Genomic DNA, 26665 nt, shown 5'->3' on the forward strand with positions numbered 1-26665 from the left:
CTTCCTCCCTCCCCCCCATTATACAATTATTTATGTAGCAGGAAAGCCTGAGAATTCCAAGTCCAACATCACCATTTATGTCCAGACATACCTGACATCGATAAACTTCATGAACATTACTGAAGCTATGAGCTATCCAGACAGTTAGCACTAGCAGGAACAATAAATCACACTATTTCAAGGAACATAAAATCTTGAGAAGTCCTCACTAACAACTGAAAGAGAATAAATACATTCAAATTTGAAAACATATTTTAAAGGAAACAAAGAAAAAAATCCTCTTTCTAGGTAACTACTTACTAATCCAGCCTCAAGTGAAGTTCAGGTTTTACTAGGTTAACCTGCATGGCAGCTTTTTCCAGAAAAACAGCTCACTTCCATTATTCAAAATTTTGCACCACACTTGATGGGAGCTCTGAGGTGCAATTTCTATCATGGCAATATTGTGGTAATTGTGTAATTATCGGTTTTCACAGTTGCTACTTCCACCACTGTTTCCTTAGCAAAATCACCAAATCCAGAAGTGACAAATCAAGAAGGATTAAGCTACGCTGTTCTCGCCATCTAATAGCTAGAGAATTTTACATTCCCTGTTGTCTTAGTCCCACTGGTATATTCTTCTCCTGATGTGTATAGCTAACTCCCACTGTTGATAATGGGAATAACACATGCACACAAAGGGGACAAGGAGCCCTTGAGGTCTGCTGTAGTAGTAATTTCAAAATATCAGAGTAAACATATTTTGCACGTGATAGATAATAAGCCTCGGCACCAGTTTCTGTGTTTTTGAATGCATGAGTCTATACACTTAGAATACATGATAAACTAAAGATACCAGAGTCCCTTTGTTTCCAGTTTCAGATGAGTTTCAAGCAATGGTTCTACTATGAATAATTTTAATTGCTTTATTAACACACAGATCTAATACAGATCAAAACTCCATGGTGCCAACTGAGGTAGAAGGGAGTAGGCAAAATGCATCATCTTCTCCAAAGGTTTTACAATCTTGATTTACGATTCACCACCTAAAAAAAATAGCACCTGCTGCTCAGACCTCTTTCCTCTTGGCAATTAAAATAATAACTTCAAAGAAATATTATGACTTTTCACTGCCTCCAACACTTGCTACTACACTATGATCATGTGGGATCTGTTTTCGTTTACAAATAACCAACAGTAGGAAAGGCGGATTCAATTCTAGGCCATGGTCAGCTAAGCTGAAGGCTAAAATTTAAGTCAGAAAGGCTGAGTGCAGTGTGCTAACTTAGTATTGTTCAATCTTTTTTAATCAAAGCCCTACCTAACTCCTTTTTTTTTTGGGGGGGGGGACAATCTGCAGACCATGTCAATGTCAGATCACATTCCATGCTCAGAGTTATTTTTCAGAACAAAACTTTCCCTGCTCAGTGGTAATTAACCCTGCAAAATTATTATGCTATATGGTACATGTAAATTGCTAACAAAATATTAATAATGAAACAAAGCAGGCCAGACAGCATAGTTTGAGAGAAGTCTGCAAGTCTACAATATAAGCTAAGGCAACCAAAGAAAATCTTGTTTATATAACACTTAACAAGTCCCAGTGGGAAAAGGGACAGCTGTGTAAAGCTGGCTTGGTTGCCCCATTTAATTTATTTATTTATTTATTTATTTTTACAATAATTACATCTATTACTGATGTTTCATAGAATTAAATGTCCAGAGAATCTGCTGAAAATTCAAGGTGAATATTGATAAAGCTTGAACATAGAAAGCAGATAAAAATGTATCCTCAGTGGTGCATTTTGGAAAATAGCCAAGATCTTCTTGGAAGCATAATCCTCTTGATGTCAGGTAAAAATCCTTAGTGAGTAACACTACATTTTCAGTATTCGACTCATTTGAGTACAAGGACTTAAAGTCTACTCGTCATCAAGCTTTTTAATAGGACTTGTAGCTTACAAAGTCAGTGTGTCAATACTTGCACTCATCCCATGATTGCTGTTCTAGTTCTTAAAAAAAAATATATATATATATTTTTATGATACTTTTGAAAAAGATATGAGCTTTTCTAAAAGCCCTTCTAGCCATTCACTGGAAGAAGAATGAAAACTCAAAAGTGCCAATAACAGCACTCTTTTTATCAGTGATGCCAAAAATTTGATCTGCAGAGATCTTGTAGGAGGCTACCCGATCAATCTGGCTGCTAGAAGAAAATCTTACACAGAACTAACACCACATATGGAAAGCTGTAGACTTCAGTTTTCTTATATCTATGTTCTTTTTCAAACAGTACTCAGAACACGCACAAAATGTTTTTATTAGAGTTGCAGTCAAGGACACATCAGCTGTAATGGAACAGTAAAACGTTACTGCTGCCAACAACATTCTGCCCAACATCCACTTGCTATCAGGCTCCCACAGAATGACACTAAGCTGCTTCATCAAGAGTCTCAAAGTTTATTTTGCTTTTACTGCAACTCTTGACTATGCAGTTGTGCAGTAGTAAACATGACCTTAGCACAGAGTAGAAGTTTGGCAACAACTTGATTGCAAATGTAATCTACAACAGCCACAGAAGTTAACCATGCCAAAAGCAGAGTCACAGTTCTTAAAAACTCAGACTATAAATGGCGATACAAGATCACATTTCACACTGCAACTTGCTAGCATGATTAACTCTAGTGCTGTGTTACACCTGTAAATCATTTATTTTTTTGGAGATGCTGCATAAGTAATTTAGATGTCCTAGTATCTGACTGTCCTCCAAACAGGTACCAGTACAGGGAGAACAATAAATCAGTGGTACCACTTGAAACATACACTGTTAAGCAAGTGTGTAAGTCTCCGCGGAATCAAGACCTTGGATGGTGAAGTGATCAAAAGTATGCTGGAAAATAAAACAGCACCGTAATTTTAAAGGCTCCAAACGAAGCCCTGGTTAGTGTAGCAGATAAAAAATAAAAGCCCTCATCGAGTTTTTAGGATATATGTTTTACAAGCTTGGTCTGTAAAGTTTTGTTCAATAAAATGTAGTTATAAAACAGATTCTCTTGTAATGTTTTATATGGCAAAGTGAGCAGCCCAGAAAGGAATACATCTGTGATTTATTTACAAATAGGCTACAGAAATAACTAGCTACTATCCTTGCTGTTGTTACAAAGACAAGCTACAGTGAAAAGATGATGCTTTTTTGAAAGCAACTGGTTAGGTACACATAAAAAGAACATAAAACTGAAGAAAAAAAAAGATGTAATTAACTGATTGGAACAGAGTAAAATCCACCTACTGAAGTGAATAAAATCTCTGATAAAATACTGTGGCCACTCTTCAGAGATCAACAGAAGGCAGGTCAGCATATGAGAATGGGCATCAAATTTCCATTCTTTTCACATTTTCTTTTCTCAGAAAATCACTTCAGTGTAGGCAATAAGAATACCAGGCTCAGGAATATACAGCTAGAGTCACAAAACCACTTTGAAATTAATATGGTTAGATTACCTTCTCATTCAAACTGACTGGACTCCTAACCCAATTCCTGTTTTTCAGTGATTTCAACTACAGCATAGGGAGGCCCTAAACAAGCAGCTTCAGCAGCAAAAACTCTATAATCAGCTTAACTTGGTGCTATCACAGAAAGATGCTTTCCCTTCTCACACTTCTCAACCATATGTTCTTCCCCGTGCCTCACTGGCGCTCATGCAGTCATGTGGTCAGACAGATCAGAAAGCTGATTCGGTGTAAACTAACTTTTGGGAGGTTATTTTTCAGCCCGATCAGCTCCCTGATACCACCACCCATGCAGCCACAGGATTACTAACCCTGGCACAAGAGAGAGGTCAAGAATGCATGGCAGGATTTAGCCGTGCCTCAACCAACGGTGAAACTGCGCTTTCAGACAGAAGCTTAGGCCTCGGCTCACTACAGCATTTGCAACCCTGTTAAGCAAAACACACCGACTTGAGGCCTCAGTTACTATGGTGATGAGCAGGGAATAAATGTTTATATGTAATTAGATAAATTCTCCCTTCACAGAAACAGTTGTCCTTCTCGCAGGCAGCTATTCATACTTTTTTTTTTTTTTAAACTAAGCAGATGTAAAAAATGCATTAACATTTTAAAGGTTAATGAACACTATTACTCATTGATAAATTAATGACAGTTTAAACCTATGGCAAGAATTAACAAAAAGCACATGGAAAAATTAGTCAATGAGAATCCTGACTCTTCTGAAAACTAAACTGCTTAACTCCCTAAAGATGAAGTCAATGCTTATTTTTCATACATGTTAAATGCTAGCTTATGAAAAATAGGAATGATTACTAAAACTAGATATTATTGCTTAGGTTTAAAAAACTTAAACAGTCTTATTTTCAGTTAAATTTGAAACAGTAATTTAAGAAGTTTACTTGAATATCTTTACTCTAAAAAATTGGATTCACTATGGATTTAGGCTGTGGGATTAAAGCAGAGAAAATACATAGGCTTTAAGTCTTTTCCTTTTGTAATACCTGAAAATTTATTAGTGAGCTGTTCTGATCATCTCTTTTGTGAAGATTTTTGTAGATAATCAAAAAAATCATCCTAAAACTATTGATACTACACTTTGAAACTCTTCTAAATCAAGAGGAATGCTTAAAATTTTTCATTTTCCCCTACAGAAAAATTATTGAGACTGGAATGTCAAGTGATGCCAGACATACACTGTATCATGCATATATTATATGTATATTGTGTACTTTTTCATAAATAATTATGCATTAGGTGTATTATGTAAATATCAATACTATATATACACGAATACATAGTGCATTTACAAATGCATTACACATTTGTATAAGAATTTCTCAATCCTCTGTCTAGTATTGCTGTTGCCTTACTACTATTTCAAAAGAGGCCATTAAGTTTACACGCCCAGCTGAGATACCTAGTGTGTAAGATCACACAGCAAATGAATGACAAACTTGGTGGTAAAAACCCTCTGTTTAAACTCACTGATGTAAGAATATTTAGCTGAAGTGTCCCAAAATGACAATCAGGAAAGCATGTACACTAGAAAACTTATCTTAGACTTTCCCCATTCGTGGGTCAACACTTCACAGGCATTCAAATGATTGATTTGCCAATAGCTGCAGCAAAGAATCAGTGTGATTCTTTGCCACCGTGATTGATCAAGGTTTGGCATCCCTAACTCTACAGGAATCTTAGTACCTTAGCTCTTCGTTGTCCCACAAAATAAAACAGCATTAATAAGGTCTAGGATAAACCTTATGCAAATTAAGACTGTCAGGTACTCTTCTGGGGCCTTCATCACTATGGCAGTAGGGAGTAACACATCACTACCGATTACATTAGGACACAATTGGCCCACTTGTGGTTTCTGAACTTTTCAATCACACAATTAATGTGTAGCTCCAAGTCAGGACCATACACATGGGGACATTCGGGCTGCTGGAGAGCCTATACCCCACCTGTAAGCAGGGAGGTCATCAGGGGCTGCTAGCAGCTCTCAAGATGTAAACATCCCCAAACCTTCATATTGGATCCACAGGAGAAGACTAAATGACAGGAGGCTGGCTACTCACGAATGAAGATCCTGAGCAAAACTCAGCCTGACTACAATGATGCCAAGGACTGATTATTTTACTCTTCCAACACGTTCTATAGCATCAGACAGATGTATGTATACAGGCAGAATAGACACCCACATATTCAGAACAAGATAAATGTACAAGTTAGACTAGCAGACTGACCAGTTAAGTGGTAACAAGCGCATTGAATGTTACTGCAATACCAATAAACTAAAGCATTTACCACTGCGGAGGGGAGTCCTTCCTTAACTAAGCATTATACTAACAAGATACTTAACATAGTGCAAAAAAATATATTCCCAATTCTGGAGTTACATTAATGCAATTTTTTTTCTTATATACATTTTGCCCCACGTGAACATTATTCAAAAGATAGCATAGTTTGTGGTTAAGCTGTATTTTAGTTTAGTTACAAAAGAACCAGAGATCCCACTGCTTAGAAGACTTCAAGTCTGACTGCTTTGATGATGTTTTCCATTTTAATATCACACAGACAATTTTCAGTTCAAGCTTTACTGGCTTTAGACATCCTCTGTTCATCTCTAGCACTTGCAGGGACCTTGACCTTTTCCTGCTCCACAGGAGAAGGTCAAGTTTTATACTGTATCCAAAGGCCTCTGAGTGTTGACAAGCAGGTTATCCTGAGAATGGCTTCCCTGGGGAATTCATCTAAAATAGGCTCTATTTATTGCATTCACAACCGCAGTGCTAAAAAACAAAACAAGAAAACCCCCACAGACCTTTGACAGACCACAGAAGAAAGGCTACAGGTTGTTCAGTATCAGAAGTAATTTTCTATTTATGCCTCTGACTGCAAAGAAAAAAAAGGAAGCCCTCATTTGCATTGGCCAAGTTCTCTTACTTTACCAGCTGTACCAACATGTGGTGCGAGGGGATGCTCCCAGCTTCCCCCCCGCCATCTGGTGCCAGTTACAAGCAGCCTGCATTCCTGTGCCTCACGCTCCGAAAGGGAGGACGTCAAGACTTTGAGATAAGGCCTGCTTGGGCTCCAGGACCTTGAGAGACAACACCTACTTTCACTGCTGGGGCAGTGTTAATCACTGGGGACTGGAATTTACTCCTTCTTACTCCAGCTATGGGATCTCTCCTTGGGACCACCACTGCAAGGGTGAAGCAGTCATTTGCAGTCACTTAAACTCCTTTCTTCAGTGCTGAAGAGTGCACAAGGCAGCTAGCCTGCCCTTGGGGGTGTTCGGCCACCCCCCACCCCATGACTGTGGGTGCGATCCTCATAACAACGACGGAGGAGAGTTGAACCCTGCAGCAGCCAAGAGCTGGGGACTGCGTCTGAGTGAAGAGAACTGCCACCGGCCTAGCGACTCCACCTCCACCTTCCCCTGACGGGTATAAACAGGCCCCGAAGGCTGTCTGGGGCTCTTTGTGGATGACAGGGCGTCTGCCAGCTTGCGGAGCCCCTTGGGATGGGGACAACGTCCCGCAGTTACTTCCCTGGGACTGGGTGTACATCGGCCGCTGAGGTAACGCGGGGGTAAGATCAATTGGAATTGGTTTGCCTAGTTCATTCATTTGGGTAGTTACAACTAGTATAAATTAGCTGGCTTTGTCTGTTTACTGAGTAGTTGCTGTTAGCATAACTTCTAGTGTAATTAGAAACTTAGTTGAGCTAAGTTTCTGTTAATAAGAATTGTTGCTTCGTACCGTTGTAACTTGTGCAGTAAATTTTGATCTTTGAGACAAGTTGTGGAGTCGTGCAGTAAATGTCCTTCTCCTCGCTCCCCTCCCTCGCACCACACAAAACCCACGCAATCCGAGACTGTAAGGTAGTTGGTCGTCCCACGACATGTGGCATGCTATTGATCAAAACCGTCCCAGCCAGCAGAAGGGAGGGGCTGACTCCCAAGAGGATTACATACGTGCTCCTCCTTACTCCTCACTGCGGGGATACAGCACACAGCCACAGGGAATGAGAGCTCTCAATTGCTGCCTGCTGAGGTCCACCTCAAAGCATTGCTAGAGCTACAGAGTTTGCATCCAGCAGGAAATGATAGCATTAATGACCTAAATTTATGCTTTGCTAGGTATGTCTAAATCAATAGCACGCTGCCTCACCATGCCTTGAGGAACGTTTCTTAGAACGGTTTCTATTTGCAAGAGGGCCAGGACATTAAAATTTCCCAGACATGGCCGAGGCTTTCAGAGCTGCTAGTTAGCAGCAGGGAGGTAGGAAATGCCCCTGTGAGCACAAGTCAGCCAGAAAACTGCAAATTATGTGCATCAAAAAGCTACTGCAGTGTTGTTCATTCTAGTCCAAAACCCATATAAGCTTAAACAGGGAAAGGACATAGACTCCAGTTCTACTAAAAAGGTTTGTGAGAATGGTGGGACAGTCTCATCCACAGGCTGCTATTACCTTGTGAACAGTGGGTCTGCCAGAACTGTACAAACCTCACCAAATCTTGGTCTTTCTGCCTTAGACGCCTGCAGTTGTAGCGTAACTCAGAGGTAAGGTGCAACAAGTTACAGCGCTGTGTGAGCTTGCTACTTACTACATTAAACAAATTTCCATAGCTTTTTCTTCCTTTCTTTTTTTTTTTTTTAAGCTAAGACATACATCCATTGCAGCGCTCTCACAGCATTGTGAAGTACAGGTGCGTACTTCACCTACCTGTGAAGTAGCTCTCCCTGGTGATTTTACTGGTTATCACCAAGTCTGCAGAAATAATTATGTAACAACTTCAGCTGAAGGTGGAAACAGATGCATAAAAAGTTAAGGTTCTTTACCAAATAATGGCCATTTTTTCCAACAGGTAACTAGTCTCACCTGGCTAGTATTATCTTGATACTGAATAACAAGTGTTACCCTCTTGTGTGTGGTACTGTTCTCTTAATCCTCTGGTTATACATGCATACATACATGTATGTTATACATGCACAAAATTTTTGTCGAGTTCCCCACCAACTAAAAAGCATTAGAGCTGCCACTGGTCTTATTCTTCCTGTCGCAGACAAGCTGAAGGCAGTTTGTTTTGAAACTAGATTTCACATTGAGGACAGTCTCAAGCATCTTACATTACAGGATATATACTGCTCAAACTAGGGACAGCACATTTGAGGAGATTATCAAGTGCAAAAATCTTCTGGGCTGTAGCCAATTCCAACAGTGGTGCTTTACAGTACAAAACCTGAAGTTTATTTCAGTGTGCAAAGCAGGCTGCAAAATAAAAAGCACAACTTCCAAGAACAGAACTCTTCTCTATTGACAGAAGGGAGAAATCAAGACTACTGCAAGACTAAGTCACCCAAAATTTCATGGTATTTATTTAGGAACTTCAGTTTCATTTTGCCTATCTTTTGTCTGTAGGCAGGCAGAAGTAGTGAGGGGAAGTTTGATATGAAAATATAAGCAAAAGCCTTTATTCTGACTTTTCAGAAAACTCCTTAGCAGCTCCTTTTGGAGAAGAAAATCTCTGTTCCAGCAATTTCTTGCCAGAGAGTTAAGCAACAGCATGATCGATCAGAAACAAACCTTAAATTCACTGAAATTATAAAGCCATTCCACACCAGAAATTAGACGGTACTTGGCCAAACATGCGGAAGAAAAAGAACCATGATTTACAATGTACCACAGCAACAAGCTGCACCCCACGACTGGCAAGTGCCTCTTTTAATTAGGCCGCCTGTTGCAACGCAGAGACCTAAATCAGACTACATCTTCAGATAAACACAGATTACAGTGCGTCCAGCCAAGTTACAGCTCCTATAAGCAATTCTTTACCTTCTGTGGAGAACAAGAGCTCCTGACAGGCATAACAGCTGTGCACAAGAAGATGCAGTCTTATGAATCCTCTTTTTCCAAGGAAGATGATGATGCCAGGAAACTGAATCTCTTTATTATTCTTTAGGCGAGTGTACTATGCTGAGCGCAAAGACCAAATATTCAGTGGCAGAATCTATACCTTCCAGCATCAGGTTGAAAGGATGAGACCCAGGATGTCCAAACACTTTGGATTCAGAATCTGAACCAGCTTTATGAGAACAAAATACAGAATTCCCCATCTGGCAGTGTTAGAACAAACTGACTCTTGATACTGAAAGCAGCAGAGCAGGACTGCAACTTCACCCACCACTAAAGACCCGAGGCAATTTTCTTGCTCATGCTACAGATACAGAATGCCTGAAAACTACCATGGTAAGAGAAAGGCAGTATCCAATATGGCAATTCACACACTGACAGAAAGGCACAGTTGATAGACTAGACCCTCTGCATCTCCAGAAAAGAACATCTTCAAGAAGAGTCTTGCTAGGTCTAAAGTAATAAATCCTATCGCAGCTATAAAAATACAGTTAATATTCTGTATTAGCACAAAACCGGATCCTTGGGAGTTCTCAGTAGCACTTCTGGGTTCCAGTGGCAGAAGATCATTTCCTGTGGCAATCAGACTTAACTGGCGTTTGGGGTTACATTACCTCCTCTTTCTCAAATTGAAACTACAAACCACACAGTCCACGATATACACTGTCTAGAAAGTCCCTACGTGGCACAGAAGGGAATGGGAAATCATACAAGCAGTGCTCAGAAAAAGAAAGAATATTACTTACCTCAGTCTGGTCTCATCTTCTCAGTTAAGAGCCATAAGGAAGCCTTGAACATTTACATGCTAATGATACACATGATCACGTTGTATCACATTTATTTTCTTTAAAAGCATTAACAACTTATTTCGTTTTCACACAGATGATGGCACTGTAAATGAAGACAGATAGAATATAAGAACATCGAGATCACAGCAATCAAAGCTACGGAAAAATGCATAGCTAAGGTGGATGCAATTTACCATATTATACAATAGACAGCACTTGTTAAAGCAATTCTTTTACTTGTCCATGATGACAGAAAGGGTTAATGCTTCACTACATTCACTAAACTACACAGCACACATACTGGTACGTTAAAAGGCACTTCAGTCAAAGCAACATTTATTTTCACTGGTGCCGAAAGAGTCAGGTTGCTTCTAGGTATTCACATGTCCTCCCCCAATTCAAATTGTTGGTAGATCAAACAGCTCCCCAGCTCTCCCTCCACCACAAGAGGGGAAAAAATGACATTTTGGCAGTTTCAGTTCAAACTCTGTTGTTTCACTACTAATTTGTTGCTCTGGTTGATATTTGAGTCACCACCTGCAAAATTTGGACTGGCCAGAAACTGGACCAAGCAGCCAACACACGCTCAGTGATAAGACAGGTACCGCTTTAAAATAATTCAAGTGACTGTTTCCACAAGATCAAAGGTACATACATTAAAAGCTCATTAATATCCTGCACAGGACAATTTCTGCTGTCTAATCACTACTGCAGGAAAATAATACCATCACAGCTCAGACTGATATATGTATATCCTTAGGAGAGTGAAACATAAGCAACAACCCTTTGCAACTGTGCTAAATAAGCACAGCAGTGAAAAAAATCAAACTGTACTCATGCTTGCAGCATTCACCCCCAGTTGCTGCGAGCTCTTTTGAGCCCACAGTTCTCATCAGACTTCCCCAGAACAAATGTCTTTAGAAAAAAATCAGCAAATTTTAGCAACCCCAACTACAGCTGGATGCCATCAAAAAATCTTAACAGCTGCCAGACAAATAAGATCACTGTATTAAATTATTATGCCAACAGCATAGTCTCAAGATAGATTGAGACTAAAAGGTTATATGGAAACAATTTGCAAGAAAAATGTATTTGTTCTGTGGATAGCTATCTGATACAGTGATACAGTTACAGGCACAGGGTCAAAGATACAGAAAGCATTTCTTTCCCCAACTTAGCCTAGCTGGCACTGACAAGTTTAAGAAAGCAAGCAAGCCCTGAAGTTTAGGAAATCAGAAGCCCACTCTTTATAGCCCAGTTAAGAAAAAAAATGTTTAATGAATTGATTTTCAAACTGTGGCTATGAGCTCAAAAGGGTAACTGAAAAAATAATCCTACTATCAGGACATTTAATTCACAACACCTCGGGCAGCATGTCCACTGGAATCCACAAATCAAAAACATTTACAACCACAGTTTTAGTAAACGTAGACATGCTACAGACACCTACACATCCACGCCTGCTCTAACTATTTGAAATCTAGCGTCCTGCAGTGATGCAAAATGACCCAACAGGTTACCAAAAAGCACCCTATTAACCTGCACCTTCAGAAAGCTTCTGTGGCCCACACTGCTTCTAGTATCAAGAGCAGCCTCCTTCTTCATTTTTGAGGTAAGGAGGGAAGTGTTCCCCTGTGTCCCTAACCTTCTTATTTGACCTTTTTTTTTCAGCTGTATCTTACCAGATCTGAAAAATATCATCTCCCTTGTCTCCCAAATCTTGGCTTGAATTTACACATACATATATGCAAGAAAATAAGGACAGGCTCCTTTTAATTTCTTTCACCCAAAAAGACAGATGTAGGTGTAAGAGAAATACAATGAGAGATACTTCATCTTTCCATCCATTTGTCAGTTTTAGTCAGTATTATATCTTCAGATTTGCTTATTATTCTGTTACTGCAGATAAAATAAGATGAATAAATATGGTGCATCAGTTTTAAAGACTTAGGAGTTCAGTACCTGCAGCAACAGGGCAATTCAATTCAAACATTCTGAGAAGGATATTTCTCATTTCTGTCTAGAAAGCCTTCCTCTTTTGCTGATAATACACTGCATCCTTCCTTCCTCCCCCCACCCCCAGTAGTGAAAAGCACAGTTCTTCAAAGCCAGGTCATAAAAGGTGTCTTCTTTTTCTGCTAAAGTGTTATAGAATAAGAGGTTTTATATTTATTTTTATAAAACATAACAGGAGCCAATAAGAACACTCATATGCTTAAAAATGGCATATTTTTCAAGCTTTACTGCACTGCCCCAAGAGTTTACCTGCTTTGCTGGGAAAAGCTGCTTATGGGCTGCTGTTTAGGGTCAGGACAGAAGATTATTTAATTAGGTGGCAGCCCTCACCCTGGGTTAACAGATACAGGAATACTCCATGCAGGATAAACTCAGTGACATTCGTGATAAGGGATGTGTATATGAAGAACAGAACAAGGCAAGACAAAGACTAAGATAAGTTAGCATGTCTTCGCACTGTATCTAGAGGTTCAAAACTGCTGGCAATGGCATAGCTGTATTAGAAGATAAAAATTGTATTGTTGCAAGTTCTTGGCTGTCACTGCTTGAAAACTAAAAAGGTAACAATTAAGGTATTGTATTCCTCATTTCTGTTTATTTCTGTCCCATTACACTATGCAACAAAAATTCTAGCCATCTTCAACTTCAGTTAGCTGATTTTACTTCAGATTTGCATGTGCTAGATAAGGCTGCAGTGACAGAGAAGCAAACAGCAAGACTTTTATATCAGGCTATTTCACATCAGAATTTTTCTTTTAGAGTTCTTGTAAGTTTGTTGGTTTTTTTTTAATCTAGGGTCCAGTAAATTGTAATACTAGTTTTTAGTAAAATCTAGGAATGTTTTCTTCCTAGATGCCTTGGCAACTGGGTTTGTTTTCTAGAGAACAGCTGTCCTAACCACCTGCACCTGTTAACAAGAACTGTGCAAGAAAACAGGAACTTCCTTACCTGGATCAGACTACTTCATCCTGAACAACCTCTCACTGCGGTAAGGCCCAGGTTCTTACCACCTGGGCCTTTTTTGCTGATTTGCTATTAACTTAAAACTGAGAGCTATGGAGTAGCATTTGTTTTGCTTTCTGTCAGTGTGAATTACACTTTGTTTCCCGAAACTTAATTTTGCTCATCACCATGCTCTTCATTTACTTATCTTTACCAGATTTTTCTGTGCAACAATGTCCCTAGGCTATTCTTTGTCCGCAGCTCTTCTCAGTCAAGCTCACCTTTGTTTGCAGGCATAAAGGCAAGCTGAACATCAGTTCCTGAACAGAACCTAAAGCACATTTTTGTCCGTCATTGATAAATGGACAGTTCTTAGAAACTGTTAATGTTTCAGTCCTTCAGATGAGAACTTTTAATTTGTTCTTGAATTTCATATTCACCTTTTATTTCATTTCCTCAGCATGCTTCTGTACAGGAGACTCTCCACTCCTCCTAGCATTTACACATGAGCTTTTGATTTCAAGATTCCAGGTTTCTCCAGGAACGCTTAAGTTATCCTTACCTAGTCTTAGGCCAGCTCAGAGTTCCACAACAAGGCTACAATGATAAGACAGTTCCTTTTCCAAGATGCCAAAAGGAGAAGAAATGCTCATTTTAGAACAGAAAGCCCACACTCAACTATGATCCTAGAAAAAAGTAACCTGGTTTTAATGTAAAAATCCAGTCTCCCCTTCCCCCACAGATAAGGTTGCCATCCATGTTGAACTTGGCAGAATTGATCTGCATTTCCCTGGCAAAGTATCTGGCTATTATAAGCCAAATATCAAACGCCTGAAAAACAACATCAACATGGCACTGAACATACTCTTTGGCAATTTTAACACAACAATATTTTATATGTAATTGTTATTTTCACATCACCATTTGTCACAGTGTTATGCACTGTGTTACAGTGCTCCAAAATAAACACATTCACCAGAGTGAGCACAGAGAGAAGGGCAAAAACAGCAAATAGAATGTAAAACTGACCCATCTCTACTCACTATTTTACTTTACCCTTCATAGAGGTTTTAAAGGCATCATCTGGCCTACTTAAAACTTTACAATATATATATAGATCATTCCCTGAGGGTCAGTCTTACTTCTGCAAGTAGTTGCATTGCCCTAAATCTTGCCTCAAAAGGGCTGTTAAGACTGCATCTTTTATTTTATTTTGCACTTAACTGTATCGGTCATTTTATTTTACAAACTGATCAGGACATGAAGTGTCACAAAACCACAGGCAGACACACGAACGCTTTTAAGAATTATCTAATCAAAAGAATTGTTAGTTTCGTATAATTATCTACTGATACAAAAGAAACACAGTTCCCTAAAAACTGTAAAGCACTGAATGCTCCTCAGCTTGGTTAGTCTCCTGCAACATTACATTAAAAGAGGGTAAGTGCCAGAAGAACAGGACACCAGCTCCCACTTAGATCCACGCACCCAAAGGCCCACCCTGTGCCTTCCCTTCTGTATGTTTTTTTTTGCAAATAGCAGAAGTAACACTAAAAGCGAGAAAAGCAGCTAGAGCAGTAAGGGCCCCAACCACAGCTTGCAGAGGACTGGGAGGGGAGGGGGGCACGTGAGTGATCAAGGACAACCAGAAGAGCTAAAGGGCCCCGAAGCACCTCAGGGGACCGGAGGAGGAAGAGCCTCCCCGGGCGGAGGCCCGCGCTGTCATCAGGCTCCATTTGCAGAGCCTCGTCCACGGGCCCTCCCGGCAGCGGGGCAGCCGCTGGCAGGCTCCCACCTCGCTGCCTTCCCCCAACGCCCTCGGCGGCGCAGGAACCCCGCAAAGCGCCGAGAGGCCCCTCCCGGCCCGCCCACGCCACCGCCCGCCTCCAGCCCCGCGCCCCCACGCAGCGCCCGCCCGCCGCCATTTTGCCCGCCCCTCCACCCCCGCCGCCAGCTCGCGGACGTCACGCGCCGGCCCCGCCCCCCCTCCCAGGCCGAGGCGGCGCTCGGTGCCCGGATGTAGGAGGCGCCGCCCCCGGCTGCCGAGCGTTAGCGCTGCGCGCGCCCCCTCCCCCTCGCTGCCTGCGCGCCGTTGCGGGTCGGCACGAGCCACTGCAGTGAGGGGAAGCCGGCGGCGGCGGCGGCGGGCCAGGGGCGCGGCTGCGGCGCGGCGGCGGCGGCGACGCCGAGTGACGACAGCGAGGCCGGCGCTAGGTCGATTCAGTTGCGGGAGAGACTCCTGACGCCCACTCGCCACCATGGTGAGGACTCCGACACCCCCTCCCCCCTCTCCCCCCCCTCCCGCCAAGCCCCCCGCGCCCGGCCTGCCGGAATATTCCAGACCGCCTCCGGCCGCCGGGTGCGAGGCCCGGCCGAGCCGCCGCTCCGCCTCGCTCCCGCTGCCCTGCCGCTGACCCGTCCTCTCCGGCTCCCGCCCGGGGGCCATCCACGTCCCCCCCCCGGGCGAGCGCCTCGCCGGGCTTCCCTCTGCCCTCCGCCGGCCGCTGCCGTGCCCGTCCCAGGGCGCTCCGGGGGCAGGCGCGTCCCCCTCGGCCGCCCACGGCCGCCGCCTCTGCCCCCTTCGCCCCGCTGCCTCTCCGCCTACTCCCTGCGCCGCCTGCCTGCCTGCCTCCCCCCGCGCCCCCCGTCAAGTGCTGCTCTGCCTCTACCCCCACCTTATTCCTTCCCCTTTTTCTCCAGCACCTCCAGATATCCCCCCCACACACACCCTTCCCTCCCCCTAAATACGGTCGCCCTCATTCACTTCCAGCCCTTTCCCGAAATCTGGGGGTTCAGATGCTACGGCCTGCGCTTCATCTGTTTTCCAGATGTATCCGCATTGCCATAAGCGAACCCGTCGTTTTAGTAGCGGTGTCTTGCGGGGGTTGTTTTGCAATCTAAATAGGTTTCTCTCCCTTCCCCCCCGCCCTTGGTGCAGCAGCGTTTTTCTGTTCATGTGCAGACCGGAAAGCTATAATGCACGTAGCCCATGGCAGGAGTGTGCTAGATAATGTATGCTTTAATTGCCCAGGTTTAAAGGCTAGCTCTTTAAATACGGTATGCGTGTGTGTTTTGAGACTACAGAAGGAAGATACGCAGTGTGTCCAGGTGCGTGTATTTGAGTTGCTCTGTTTTTTAAATCATGGCGATTTAAATTTCCCTTTTACTGCCGTAAAATTAGTCCAGAGATACAGTATGGAGTCCTGTACTATTTTACGTCGACACTAGGGGTGTCTCCTGCTTGCCACCACTGCCAAGAAATCAACGCCCTTTTTTAATAAACATTTATTTTAGCCTAAACTGTCCAGTACCCCGGCTGCAGGAAGACTCTGGCAATATTTTGGTTTTACAATTGGAGAACTACATGCAGTTTAAGCTTTTTCATTCTTAACTCTTTAAGTGCAAGGCCAGCTGTTTATTGCCATTTCACATTAGACCTCACATTGCCTAGGAGCCAAAAATGGATTTCCTTTTGTTTTTAAGCAGGGGATTGCAATCTTTCTTTTAAATAATAAAGTTGTGGCAGAAACTGCTTTATGCTCAAGCTGTCTTTGCGTGTATACTTCGAAGTCTGTTAGATGTGTGTTTGGAGAAATATTTTAAAATGTTTAGGGGCTTGTTTTGTTTTGAATTGTGGGTTAAAACGATGTGTTTACTGAATGCCTTCACATGGTCATGGGCTACATTGAGACACTCGGAAAAGAACGCTCATATTTTGAAAACAAGGTATTAATGAGATCAAGAGCTTGAAAACAAAAGTTATTATCAATGCTAATAGTTGCTATGAGTATGTAGACGGACAGTGGTCATCTTCCAAACAATAGTTGTGCTCTTACTGCCGTTAGTTGAGTCTTCTGTGAAAATTTTGTTCTCAGCGATTTGTCTGAGGAGATGTGCTAATGTGCATAAGAAGAGAGAAAATGTTACTTAACAGTGGGATCTCTATCTATATTAGAGTGCTGCATAATGAATCTAGCTCTCATGTGTGGCTAACTATCATTAAGACAGAATGAGGAAAGAATCAAAATTATCCTAGAATCCTTTGCTGCTATAATAATGCTGGTTATTATTTTGTGACTCCTTAAACAGTATTTCTGTACAGTCAGCTGACGTGCTCTAAATGCAGGTGCTTGAAAAAGCTACTCTGGGTATTATTTCTGCCAGTAAAAGTATTTGTTTGCTAAAATAAGCAGTAGCAACACCAGGAGAGTTTTCACCATAGCTGTATTAGTACCCCGTTTCTGATAATACATGATTTTAGGGGCCTTGTAATTTGAAAACTAGGCTAAAACTAAATAGCTGATATGCATTTAAAAAAAAAAAGTCATTTAGGTTACTGTTATCTTTACTGCCTTTACATTGTGGATCTTTTTTGGAAGAGAAATAGAAATGAAGGAATAGAAATAGAACTTATTTCAACCTTTACTTTTTTATAAGTGATCTCTTTCACAGCTTGGAGTAACGTTTGTATTGTGTTCCTACAGGACTGGAGAGCTGGCAGTTAGAGTGGAGAAAAAGAGGTGGATGTGCTGTCATGTTCATAATAGATATTTTAAGATAACATAAGTATTTAGTGAGTCAGTATATCCCTGAATGTTTTGGTATAGCTGTTTTTAAAATAATTTTTTAACAGGCAAAGAGTACTAAGTTGGCAAATCTATTACATAATGTTAGATGTAATGTTGATATGCTATTTCTGTCAGAGTTGATTTAGAAAGTACTATTCACAGAAACACTTGCTAGAAAAAGATAAACAGCACAGGTAGAGGCTATTGAACAGTCTCGGTTTTGGATAAATTGCATTTTGTTCGAGCAGCCTGTATTCTAGTAGGGAATGCTTCACAGGGACTTGTTCTTATCTAGCTCTTGAGCTTCATACTTGCAGAACAGAAGACAAAGAATTCCGCTGGAGTAATCCAAACCATGTTACATAACATGCATAGCTTTTTAATAAGCTGAAGAGAACCTTTGGGAGTCTTTTGAACAGACCAGTTTAAATCTGGACCCTACTGCTGCCAGCTTCTGCTCAGAAGTTCTGACTCTCTTTGAATAGTGGCACTTACAGTACTGGAGTATCTTTCTCTAGCTGAAATGATTCATTCCCAAGCTGATCTAGAACAGTGTTTCTAAACTACTGAAGCAAAGGACTGCCAAAACTTTTTTTTGGGGGGGGGAAGACAGCAGAACATCTTGAATCATTGTTTACTATTTGGCAGGGAGAGTACTAAATAAATGCTTGGGTGAAGAAAAAGCTAGTTATTCTGTTGCAAAAATCATAATTTCACTGCTATCTTTACAAACATGTAGAATTGTTACAAAACTGAATTTACTATTTATCTGACTCCTGAGTGCAAGCCACAGGTAGGAGTCGGAACTGAGAAACAATCGCATGGTCTGTCCTACAGACCACTGGTGGTTGATCTGCTACAGGTCTAACTTGTCTAGAATTCAAGCTGTGAAGCTCATGTGTAGGTCTTAAGGAAGAAGTACTTGGTACACTTATTTAGGCCAGCTTGTTTATTAAAGGCTTTTATTTTGGAAGTGATGGTAAAGAGGCATAGTTTAGAGGCTATTTTGAATATGCAAATTTACTTAGCGCTCTGATCTTCAAAGACAGGCTGTTGGTGGAGGAGGGAAGAGACTTTCTTAAGTAATTACATTTTTTCAGTATTTCTGTGGTGGAATAAAATTGGAATTCTGTCTTTATAGGGGTAAGATGTGAACTTCAGAGTTAGCAAATTTAATAGTGAAGAGTGAAAGCTGAACAGTTTAAGGGAAAATCATGTATGGTGGGCATGCCCAAGGAACTTCTGAGAGTGTTCATCTTATCTGCTAAGGCGTCTGACTTCAGTTTTGCTCCTCTGACCTCAGTCTGAGAGTCAGTGAGCACTAAAAGGGAAGCATTAAGGGAGTGAGTTTAATAACATCTAAATTAGGGTTTCTCTAGACATTTAAAGGAGGAGATGTGACCATTTCTGTCTGTCAGTGCCAGAAAAGAAGCGACTTCAGTATTTCTGGCCCTTCTAGGGAAACAAATGAATCGGAAACACATATTTTAGTGCTAAACCATTTCTCAGTATGCTTCCACCTCATTTTTCTCACCTATGCGTGTCAGAGATGTGCAAAAAGTTGTTAAGGTATGGCTTGACTTTTTCAAGAAATATTTTCTTCACTTTTGCTTGATGTAATGTATTTTAAGAAGAAATAAAACTCTGAAGATCTTATAGCTTCTCTGTAGCTGAGTGCTGGATCAGTGCTTATCTGGCAGTGCCATGGAAGGAATAGCTTTTTTTTTTTAGCTATAGGTATATTTAATAGTTTTGTTATACTGTAATTCATAAATTACAGCCGCACAAGATCTTTCAGCATTGCTTTGTTTTCACCACTAGTAAAAAAGGATTTCTTTCCTCTCTCTCTCTGTCTCTCTCTCCCCCCCCTTTTTTTTACTGCCTGTGATTCTTTAAGTTTTGTTAAGAAAATTATATCCTCTGCTAAAACATTATATAAATGTGAAGTCTGAATGCTAGCTGAGCATGAAACTGTGAAGGTTTTGGTTGAGTTGTATGAAATGGTGACAAAAAACTGTGTTCATAGGAAAAACTTTTTTTTGTAATTTGAGCTAATTTATGATTTCTTGAAAGCCATTTGCTCTTGATTTCCTTGCCCCTCCTCTTTCCTCCCAAGCCCTTTTTCCCTGCTCTGGACTGTAACATACTGTGAATTTCTAATCAGAAGGAAAAAAGACTGTGCTGTTCTTTATTGTGTAGCAGCAAATTCAGTTAGTGTCACCTTTCCCTATTTTCCATCTTTCTTCCTGGCTTACATGCTTTTCTCTATTCCCACGTTTGTTTATTCCTGTGTGTTCCTTACAGAAAGACCACAGAAGCAAAGGTGGTTGGTTGTACTTCCTATGTGCTAGTTCTTTCCCCAGAATTGTCAGCAGAAATAGGGAAAGTGCTATTCTACGATGTCCTAGTCATGATCGAACTCCTCAGCTTCTGGAGGAGCAAGCACTAGAAAGATGGGGGAGTGAAAACTGAAGTGATGGGTGAGGAATAATGAGAGGCACAGATCTGTGTGTGTGTATATATATATATACATACATACATACAAACACACATATATGTACATATCAAAAGAGAAGTGCTTATAGGGTATGCAGTTGGAAACTTCTGAGCAGGATATTGTAGGGACACAAGTACTTTGTTTATACCTGCGTACTGTTGTTAATTAAAATGGGGAAAAAAGATTTGAACTCCTTACCTTTGGGAATTGAAGAGTTTTATTTACTGACTTGATTAAATAAATTATTTTAAAACATATTCTTTTTCACCCAGTGATTGTAAGAGCTTATCTTGCTATGCTCTTTTGAAGCTGGTAAATATTGTCCTTGTTTTACAAATGAAAAAAGCTGAGGTCATGGAGGGGGAATAACTTGTCTGAGGCCCTTTTCATTGTCTAAAAGCGACCACTAGTATGTGATCTGGGAAATGGAGAACTTGTTTGTGGCTGTGGAAATAAGAAGTCCAAACCAAATGGACTACTAAGAATTTTGAGATCTCAGGGCTGATGAATCATTGGAGCTAGAATGCAGTTTTTGTGCCACTAGAAAACTTGTTGTACACTGTGCGTTTGGTTTAGGGCATATGACTGTAGAACTTGCAAGCTTAGTCATACTACCTTCTTTCAACATCTTGGTATCAGTATGTTAGCTGCTTAGTGACTTCTTTTAAAGGTTAGACCTGGAAATGGACCTTTTATATCACATGGGAGCTATTGAGTTTCACTAGATGACAGTGGCCTAAAGAAAGTAATCTTAACTCCAGCAGTTTGAGAAAGATCTGCTACAAAGATTGCCTTGCTGAATGAAGTGGGACAGACTTGGATAAGGACCAACATCTTTTAATCTGGCATAGATGGATCTGTTTCAGTGTACCAGTTCAAGTGCTTCTGGGACATTTTCACTGCTGTTGCCCTGGATCAATGATCAGAAAGTTTAAATGACTTGAAATTCATTAATTCGTAATGATATAAATACAAGACTAGAAGCATTGCTTGACATGTGATGTAGCTGGATTATTTTGGTCACTATTTGAAATCTTATATTTCCTTAATAATGCTGAATATTGAGATAAGTTTAACCAAGGTTAAAGTTAAAATGTAGCTTGTCTTCCTGTGCAGATCTCTTTATAAATAGTTTAAGTGGCAAAAGTTAGCGTGGAGAGAGTTTGGGTTTTTTAGGTGGTTCAGGTGTCTTTAAGAATAAAAGTACCCATATCTTTAAAGTCATTTTGGAGGTGACAGTTATTTTAAATAAATTGGAAAATATAATGGTGATGTTTTTACGTAGCTTTCAAAAAGCACAACTTATGAAAATTTTAATTTAGCCACTATTAGCAACTAACTAGCAACTAAGTCTCTTCCACATATAGGAAGACCAATACAAAATGTTATATATTGCTTTGAGATTGTATATAGCACAGCCTCAAACACATTATTTTAACTGCTTGTGAAAACTATATAGTCTCCAGCTGCTTTTGCACCATCTATATCTGACTTGCTTGTAACTTGACAGTTGGCCTTGCTATTGATACTCTGTCCCACAAATAAGGAAGAATACCTAGAGATAAAAGCAGTAGTTCTTAACTGTGTTAAAGAAGTCTCAGAAACTCTGTAAATACATTGGAGAGCAAGACAATGTTGCTCATAAACTGCCAAAAAAAAAAAGTTAGGTTCCAAGCTGTAAACAGGTTGTGCCAGTTAATACACTCGAGTCAATATTTGTGAAGTCTGTGTTGATGGAAGTTTTTAAGCAAACTGTTAAGGCAAAGAACCCAAACCCCCCCAGTAAGCTGATATTGTGGCTATTTTAAAAAGCTCATGCAGTCAGCTTGAAGTTCATGAACACTTTATAACATTCTGTAAGTTATGTAAATTGGGAATTAAAAATGTGGCAAGACATCCGTTCTCTAAAGAACTTGAGCCAGAATTTGGGGGTCGGGGGGAGGGAGCATGAGGGGGGAGCAAGAAGGAGGGGATAATGGATGGAAAGCCCAGAAATGAAGACCAGGGATAATACTGTTCTGGGAAGAAACCCAGCTACTGGAAAAGTGGATTCAGCTGGGATTCTCACAAAAATATGATCTTAGTATCATCTTTGAAAGCTCTGAAACTTCTTCCCTTCCTCCCATACATTCATGACAAATATGGACTCTTCTTACCCTTTATTTTAAACAACTGGCAATTTGGGGAAAGAAGACCTATACTATAGTACTCGTTCTCTCTCTTTCTCTCTTTTCCTACCCCGTCACTCTGTGAACAGTCCCTTTATGTCTGTTTATCAGGTGTTTGGGGTTTTTAGTAACAGGTTGTTCAAGACAGACAACTGTTGTTGCACTGACAACTGGTAGGTTCTGAATAGTGTCACTGAAGTTGAAACAAGTCACCTGCATTTTCTCTGCTCAATGATACTGTGACTAGCAGAGCTCCTAGTTATTTAAAGGACTTCAAAGCAAATTTTTTGAAACAAACTGCATGGGTATGAATTTGGGCTCTCGTACTCATGAAGGAAAACCTCTTGCATGCTTCATGGGCATGATGACTGAGCAGCTTTTTCAGTGTTGTGTATGTAATAATATTGTGTTGGCGAAGCTCAATTTAGTACTGACTGCTTAACAGGCTTAGCACCTTGGTACCTGAGCAGTAATGGGTCAATTCCATTGATAACACTAAAGGAACACTTCCATTTTTTTGGGGATCAAAGCATGATTGCATGTAGACCTGCTAACAGGTCTAGAAAAACTTTCAGGATAAATATGAGAACTGCAACAACAAAATCCTGTGTGAATAAATAGACTTGATTTCTATGTTGGGCTTGAGCAGACTTTCTTAACTCTCTAATCACTGTCGTTTATAGGCATGTCTAATAAAGTCTGTCCAGTACCTAACCCTTGAAAAAGTTTAAGAATCTTATAAAAAGTAGTTACTCTGCCCGAAGTATTTTATTCGGAACAGTAAGTTTGGTTCTTTTAAATAATGGGACTAGCATTAAAGAACTTACCCAAATGGTGCCCTGTGTTAGTTTTTTAATTTCAGACAGTGTATTGAAAAATCAGATTAGTGGTGAATGTCATTTAGAGAATGTGAAAAGTTAATAAGTTTTAATCTTTTGTAGTTTTGAACATTAGAGTGAAATTTGAATGTTGCTGAAATTGCATTTACCAGTCTGCACTTTTGAGTAGCTCACTTTTTGAAAGGATTGAAATGTGAGCAGTTAGCTGGAAGGTTGTCAAATTCTCTTTACTGATGTGGAAAACTAAACTGTCATAAGTGAGTAAAAGTGACTAAAATCAAGGGGAAGGAGAAGATGTTTTAAAATTTAGGCCTTGTATATAACAACATAGTATTGAAATGCACTGTGGTAGGGAACAAGGCAGTTAGATTCCAGAAAATCGATAGTCTGAGTGAGGGGGTGAGTGATTTTTAGCTGTAGCTTTGTCCTGTGTACTTACTCTAGGGGGATTGTTCTGAGCCTGTCCTGTATCATTTATGGTTTAAAGTCAATTAATCCATGTTTCCCAGCATCTCACAAACAGCAGTGAAATCACTCGCATTTTAAAATTAATGTCCTTTGATTTGTAGTTCATATTAAAGACAAGTGTGCAAGTGTATGCACATTATATGCCTTTGTTAAGGTTTGCAAGTAGTAAACATCGGTAAGTGTAGCCTATGAAGAGATAAGATGGGAAGTAGCAGAAAGACAGTAGCCTGTGGTTCTGTGGGTAAATTGTGTATGCATGCACAGTTGTGTCAATTAGAGTCTTTTGGGGATGGATGCAATTATTTGTACTGTATCTTGGACTAGGATGACTAGATTCTTGATTGTGAGCCTCCAGAGCAACTGGTAATTATTACTGGAAATCACTGGGGCTCTGCAGGGGTGTGTCTGCTTATTTTGAGAAACTGTGGACCCCATAAATAGCAGTCATTTTTATAATGCTGCTTTGTGCATACTTCTGTGTCTGCTTTTATGTGCGTTTGCAACTTATGTAAATTTACAGCTCTTTTCAGGACAGCTGTTTTTAATCTTCTGTTGCTACTTGAAACAATTAATGAGCCTTGATTTCTGAGGGGAAGAAGGAATCTTAGTTTTAAGAGTCTTTACAGAAAGTGCAAGCATCTATAAGATTTTTGGATAGTTTTTCAAATATTTGACATCATTGTTTATAGGCTACTGAAACTGGGGTTAAATTCTAATTTAATTTTTGAGTATTCTCCTTTTATTAGCTTGTAGTAAAAGTGCTGGGTGAGATATCTGAATCTGATACTGAATATTAAATATTTGTTTCCTCACATAAATATAAGAAACAAGTCAAACCCTGCCCTGAAGAATTTAAACTTGAATATTCTGTCTTTTTAATTGCATGTGAACATTACTTCACAACTGACTCCTGAATGGACATCACCTCTCCATTATAGTACAACAAAGTCAGTATTTTCTCCATGATACGGTTCAAAGCTGTTTCAATATTTTTGGAATAATTGTTAGAAATGAAAACCTTAATGGAAATCAGTGTGGTATTCTTGTGTTTTACTTTTTTTCACTTTGCATTCCTTTGTTGTGGAAGTCTGTGATGATAATTGGAAGTCTTTGGAAATTTGCAGTGCATCTTTTCCAGAAAACAATAAATTCCTAATTTGCTGGAGTAGCGGTACTAGAAATTCTATACAAGTATTCCCTTAGAATGGAGGATCTTAATGCCCTGAAGATCCGTTTTTAAATATCACAAACTTTGCAAAAAGTTAAATATAACATTTTTGATCCAGCTGTACTGAATCACTGTGGTGGTAGGGCCTGTTTTCAAACTGTATGACTCATCTTTATCCTTTACTGAATTAATTCTTCATGTGTCCTTGACTGGCGTAAACTAATCCAGAGCTAGTTAAAATGTCTCAATTTAATAGCTGACAGCTGTAGTTCTGATGAAGTTATTTTCTTTTTTGGAAAGAAGAACCAAGTATTAAGATTAGTGTTAGCTGTTGAAGAGGGACAGTTAAGAATACTGGAATACAACTTCTGTTTTGCAGATTCTATATCTACGCATCAATTCCTCTTCAGTGTAGTCTGCTTCTTCCTTTGATTTGCACATCTTGCCCAGTTCTGCTGCTTTACATCCCTGATTGTTTTCTGTACTTGTCTGTTCATGAAATTGAATCCCACTTTTGAACCCTCTTTTCTGTTTGGATACATGTCTTTACAGAGTTCTTTATAGTGTTCTTCAGCCACTTTTGTGACAGCTTATGAATGATGCTTTAACTGTCTGCTTTCCTTTGGGATCTTCTCTGATACATTGTTTCCACTTTCTCTCTTCTCCCTGGCCAGCCATAAGTCTCTCATCTCCCTCTTTCAAACTCGGATTTCTCTTTTTCTCACTAAGTGGTAGTAAACTGTTTACAAGCTTCTTAAATAGATGTTACTAGCCTTGCATTCTGTTATCCAACCTGTTTCTGTGCTCTTGTTTTACTATTTACTTGTTTTTTTTTTAATCTGTACATTGACCTGTGTGACTTTTCTGAAACTTTGTTATAAATCCTGGTGGTATAGCCTGTGTGAATCATTCAGTACTCTCTGAATTGGCACTTAAACTTCCCTGCTCAAGGAGATTTGAGTCTTCTAAGCCACTATTGGACAGTTATGTGCAATAGAATTGCATCAACTTTTTTTTTCTTCCTCTAGGCCCTCTCAGATACCTTTAAAAATATCTACACAACTGTTCCCAAAGCTTTAACTGTGCAGTTAAAGTGGCTAAAAGTTTACTTTAACACATTACTGAATACTCTGTTAAAATGTAAAAGCTTAGACTAATTAGCAGAGAAAGATGCACTGGTGACATTGTTCTTGACTACTTCTAAAGTATTTCTGAGAATAGGTAATTATATTCAACTGTACTTTGTGATATAATCTCACCGTAGTTATTATCTAGTAGTTGCTCCAGTTCCTCATTTCTAGATGTCTGTTTTTTGTCTTTTTGCTCTACAAATACCCCTTGTAGCAGTGTAGTGAATCTGCTATCTCTAACCCACCCTCAAAATGAAGTTTTCTAAATTTATTTCCTAACTGATATAAATATCCATTCTTTGCTTGTATGAGTCAGTGAACTGTTTATGGCTGGGGAACTTTACCAGATGCTCTGGGAACAAATAGGTTAGTTTGTATGTCTGTCACTTGCTGTCCAAGGATGACATGCTTTACTTCATTTCAAGCTAGGTTCTCATCTTTCATGTTTGCTTCAGTCTAATGCATATATCAGATGTATCTGATCAGTCACAAGCGCTCCCTTAACCATTACTGGCTAAAGTTAGGAAGTCTGTTTTCTCTACTGGGAGTCCTTTGACTGCTATAGCTCAGTTTCTGCCTTTGGAAAACTCTCTGTAAAGAAGTATTATTACTCCTTTCTGATGCTCCTAGCTTTGCTGAGTATGTAGCGTGAAACTGATCTAATGACTATCATCAG

At 40.1% G+C, this 26665-nt stretch overlaps 1 protein-coding gene and 1 long non-coding RNA gene across 3 annotated transcripts in view; one reads left to right on the top strand and one right to left on the bottom strand.

Annotated features, from left to right (window-relative positions):
* Positions 1–14929, bottom strand: part of LOC136991653 (uncharacterized) — a 38356-nt gene extending 23427 nt beyond the window's left edge. Inside the window, exons 1-2 of the long non-coding RNA XR_010883859.1 lie at positions 14825–14929; positions 10152–10296 (exon numbers count right to left, since the gene is read on the bottom strand). This is a non-coding gene — a long non-coding RNA (uncharacterized lncRNA). The remainder of the gene's footprint in view (positions 1–10151; positions 10297–14824) is intronic.
* A 357-nt stretch (positions 14930–15286) lies between these two features.
* The window catches only part of PPP3R1 (protein phosphatase 3 regulatory subunit B, alpha), a 42475-nt gene continuing 31096 nt past the window's right edge, over positions 15287–26665 (top strand). For both annotated transcript variants that reach the window (XM_067292764.1, XM_067292763.1), the window contains exon 1: positions 15287–15412. Coding sequence is in view for 1 of the 2 variants with exons in the window: in XM_067292763.1 (XP_067148864.1) it covers positions 15410–15412 (3 nt within the window). In the remaining variant the exon portion in view is untranslated. The remainder of the gene's footprint in view (positions 15413–26665) is intronic.

Source organism: Apteryx mantelli, chromosome 3 (genome assembly GCF_036417845.1).
Source record: "Apteryx mantelli isolate bAptMan1 chromosome 3, bAptMan1.hap1, whole genome shotgun sequence".
Taxonomy (NCBI): domain Eukaryota; kingdom Metazoa; phylum Chordata; class Aves; order Apterygiformes; family Apterygidae; genus Apteryx; species Apteryx mantelli.